Source organism: Hevea brasiliensis, chromosome 12, assembly GCF_030052815.1.
Source record: "Hevea brasiliensis isolate MT/VB/25A 57/8 chromosome 12, ASM3005281v1, whole genome shotgun sequence".
In the NCBI taxonomy this organism is placed as follows: Eukaryota; Viridiplantae; Streptophyta; class Magnoliopsida; order Malpighiales; family Euphorbiaceae; genus Hevea; species Hevea brasiliensis.
Genome location: NC_079504.1, coordinates 45,481,394 through 45,485,976, shown reverse-complemented (window position 1 = coordinate 45,485,976; position 4,583 = coordinate 45,481,394). Strand labels below are relative to the sequence as shown.

The 4,583-nt window shown below is 35.9% G+C and overlaps 1 protein-coding gene across 1 annotated transcript; it reads left to right on the top strand.

Moving 5' to 3' along the window:
• Window positions 1-269: 269 nt before the first annotated feature.
• LOC131171226 (uncharacterized mitochondrial protein AtMg00860-like) lies at window positions 270-1,920 on the top strand. The gene is made up of 2 exons (XM_058130699.1): window positions 270-411; window positions 1,547-1,920. The coding sequence occupies exons 1-2, from the start codon at window positions 270-272 to the stop codon at window positions 1,918-1,920; spliced, it is 516 nt and encodes a 171-aa protein (XP_057986682.1).
• The last annotated feature ends 2,663 nt before the right edge of the window (window positions 1,921-4,583 follow it).

Genomic DNA, 4,583 nt, shown 5'->3' with positions numbered 1-4,583 from the left:
TTGGGGTGGGAAGCAGATCTAGTTTGGGATCGGATACCTCTGGTTGTGTCAAACGTGGGAAGCCTCCTTAAGGAGTTTATAGGTTTGGAACCTCCCAATGCTACAGGTGTGGTCAGGAGGGGCACATGTCTAGGGAGTGTCCCAATATGAAAATGATGGCTTCTTAATAAATTGGGTCAGGTAGTGTGGCTCAATCGACAGTGAGACAGACTTTTATGATTCCCTCATCAAGAAAGGGATAGGGTAGGGGATAAGATTCTTCTACTTCTATGGCTGGCTTACAAGGGAGGGGTTTGACAACACCAACTCGAATCTTTATCATGACACAACAGGAAGCTAACACCTCTAACACTGTGGTGTCGAGTAACCTTTGCATTGGAAGTTTTGATGTGGATGTTTTGATTGATCCTGGTGCATCACATTCTTTTGTAACCTTGAAGTGTTCCTAAGATTGGGTTTAGTAGTCTCAAGTTTATAATGTCCGTTGCTTGTTAGTGGGCCTAAGTGTGATCCTTCAGTGACAGAAATGATCTGTTAAGCCTGCCCAATGATGGTGGAGAATAAATGTTTTCTAATTGACCCAGTGGTCTTAGAATTGATGGATTTTGATGTCATTTGGGGGATGGATTAGCTCTCAGCTAATTATGCCATCTTAGACTATAGGAACAAGATAGTAAGGTTCAGAAGACAGGATGAGTCAGAGGTGGTTTTTCAGGGAGATCAAACATCATTAGTGAAGGGGATGATCTCCGTGATGCAAGCTAGAAAATGCTCCAAAAAGGATGTAAAGGGTTTCTGGCCCATGTTAGAGATATTATGGAGAACAAAAGTGAACCGAGATTAATTCCTATGGTAAAAGAATTTCTAGATGTATTTTTAGAAAAACTACCTGGTTTGCTACCTGAAAGGGAGATAGATTTTAAAATTGATTTAGTGCTTAGTACTAGACCCCTATCTATTCCTCCTTATAGGATGGCTCCTATAGAGTTGAAAGAGTTAAAAGAACAGCTTCAGGAATTAGTAGATAAGGGATTCATCAGATTGAGTACCTCTCTTTAGGGCACTCCAGTACTGTTTATAACGAAGAATGATGGATCCTTGAGGTTGTGCATTGATTATAGTTACTTGAATAAGGTCGCTATGAAGTATAAGTACCCTTCACCCCATATTGATGACCTGTTTGATTAGCTAGTCAGAGCTAATTATTTTTCAAAGATAGATTTAAGGCTCAGATATCACTAGTTGAGGATTAAGGAGACAAATATTCTAAAGGCTACCTTTTGGACTAGATATAGGCATTATGAGTTTTTTGTGATGCCATTTAGGTTAACCAATGCCCCGGCTGCATTCATGGATCTCATGAATAGGGTGTTCAGGCCTTATCTAGATCACTTTGTAATCGTCTTTATTAATGACATACTAGTGTACTCCAAAATTCCTGAAAAGCATGCATAACATTTAAGAATGGTTCTTTAGACATTGAAGGAGCATCAATTATACACCAAGTTCTCTATGTGAGTTTGGCTAAAAAGTATATGCTTCTTAGGGTATATAGTGTCAGAGAATGGAATTGAAGTAGATCCTAAGAAGGTTGAAGCAGTGGCAGATTGGATGAGGTTGACTACAGTGATTGAGATTAAGAGTTTTCTAGGTTTGGCGGGCTATTATAGGAGATTTGTACCTAATTTCTCTAAGATAGCTGCTCTAATAACTAGGTTAACTCAGAAGAGTAAGAAGTCTGAATGGAGTGATGAATGTGAGGAGAGCTTTCAGAAGCTTAAGGAGTGTCTGATTTTTATATCAGTATTGGCTTTGCCTAGGAGCAATGAAGATTTCATAGTTTACTGCGATGCCTCCATAGTGGGTTTAGGAAGTGTTCTTATACATAATAGAAAAGTAATAGCTTATGCTTCAAGATAGTTAAAGAAGTATGAAGCTAATTATTCCACTCATGACTTAGAGATGAAGGCCGTAGTCTTTACTCTAAAGATGTGGAGACATTATCTTTATGGAGCAAAATGTGAGATCTTCACAGACCACAAGAGTCTCCAATACATCTTCAAGCAGAAAGAGCTAAGTCTTAGGCGGAGGAGATGGGTGAAACTACTTAGTGATTATGATTGTATAATCCAATACCATCCAAGAAAGGTAAATATTATTACATATGCCCTTAGTAGAAAATCATTTGGCAGTTTGGCTTATATATCCATAGAAAGGCAGCCTATCTTGAAGGGGTTACACCAGCTGATTGAAGAAGGGTTACAGTTGGAGTTATCAATTAAGGGTATCTGGATGGCTCAAATGAAAGTGACACCAATGTATTTAAGGCATAAAACAGAGAAGCAGTATGAAGACCTTGAGTTGGTAAAGATAGCAAAAGCAATACAAAAAGGTAAGATTAGTGAGTTCTATTTCAATGAAAAATGAGTGTTAAGGTATGGCAACAGGTTATGTATACCAAATGACATCTAACTCAAGGGAGACATTATGAGAGAAGCTCATAATGCTAGGTATAGTATGCACCTTGGAGCCACCAAAATGTATCAAGATTTAAAGAAGGAGTATTGGTAGCCTTCTACAAAGAAAGAGATTGCACAATTTGTGTCTGCTTGTTAGGTCTGTCAGAGAGTGAAGCTGGAGCATCAAAAGCCAGTGAGAATGCTCAACCCACTACCCATCCCAGAGTGGAAATGGGAAAATATGGCCACAGACTTTGTTGTGAGGTTACTAGTAGCCTCCAACAGATATGACTTGATATAGGTTATAGTTGTTAGTAGTATGCCCTAGAGCATATCATTTTATATGTATCTTGTACATATTTTATTAATAAAAGATGATTTCACTTTTTCGTTTACATAATGTATTTATGTGTAATAGAAAAGGTCCATTGATGTTTTGTTAGAAGTTCTATTCCTAAGTTGTTAAGAATATGAGTGACAGTATTTCTAGTACAAAGTATCATAAATTGGTTCACAATCGAGGATACTTCACAAAGGACATGACTTATCCAAAAAGCTTATAATCATATATGTTCCCAAGGTATTTATATGAGATATAAATAAGATAGAGTGGTGAGTCTCATGCCACATAACAAACATGATAGGCACTTATACATGATAAGTAGGCCAAACCAGTGATGCTTATGACAAGCACATGGAGTTTACTCTTATCAATGCATTGTCATATATCATATCAGTGCATATAATCTTTAGACCTGAGCTAACATAGTTATCTTATATATAGGTGGTTTGAGTTTGATACTGCTTTCATACTTATACTGTGTATGGGTATATGGGCATGTGTTGGCTCCTACTAGTTATATATGGAGATAGGTGTTGATCAAGAAGGAATCCGTTACCCTAAGTAAATAGGGATAAAATCCTATATTCATTTAATTATTCTTGATGTTTCAAGTTCCTAGCCAGGACAGACAGATTTAATCAGAAAAGAGTTTCTGACAAGAAAATCTAATTAATGAAGAACTGGAATTAAAAGAGATCATAGCAAATGGGGTTTGACATTAACCATGACTCCAGCTCCAATTGGGATTTTATAACAGAGAGATTCTTGTGCATGGTAACACATGATTAAAGGTTCATTTAAGGTATTCCTTATTACTGATTGGGTGGCCATGGCACGCTATGCTAGGTGTCAACCATGGTCTATGAGATGCCTAAAATGATTTAGAGAAATCATTTATAGTAAGAAAGAGTTCTGATGATATTAAGAGTTAATATCATATCTCATTGCTAATTAGTGATGAGCCTAGTGAGTCACACATATACACAAGTTAATCACCAAGTAAAATGTGATTTAATTGACTAATTAAAGAGTTTAATTGATTAATTAAATAGGTTTCATTTGTAATGAGATTGCAAAGTCCCTAGCATGGCTTAAAACCAAATCTAGGTTATTGGATGTATAGTATAAGTTAAATTTATATTAAAAGTGTTTAAATATTAATTTAATTATGAGAAATTAATTAATAGAGATTAATTAGTTAATTTATATTTGATATAAATTGATTAGAAGTGGAGAAAAAATGATTTTGGATTAAGAACTCAAAATTATAACATAAGGGTAATTTGATTATTTCACATTGTGACATGTGGCACCATGAGATGGTGACACATGGCACCATATAAACTTGCCATTTGTCTTCCTATCATGCAAGATGATCAAAGTTAAGATTAAGTCTAGCTTTAGCACTTGGCTTAATGAGATTAAGTCAATTAAAAATAAGATGCAATGTGGTAGTGACATGTGACAAAGGGTTTAAGTGATTATTTGACCTAATTATAAAAGGGAAAGAAAAAAGAATTAAAAATATAACTCTCACTATTCTAAGGGTGGCGACAGTCACTATTCCCTCTCTCTCTTATTGTTTTCTTCATCAATTCAAAAAGAATCATTCATTCCCTTTGAATTAAAATTGTTAGAAATTATTTCTAATGTCATATACACACATATAACCTCTCTAAAAGCAAAACCCCAAATTATAATTGGTTGGCAAGGCTTGAGAAGCAAAATTGGGGGCTGCCATTGGTGATCTTGATGTGGACAAGCTAGAGGGACAACACTTG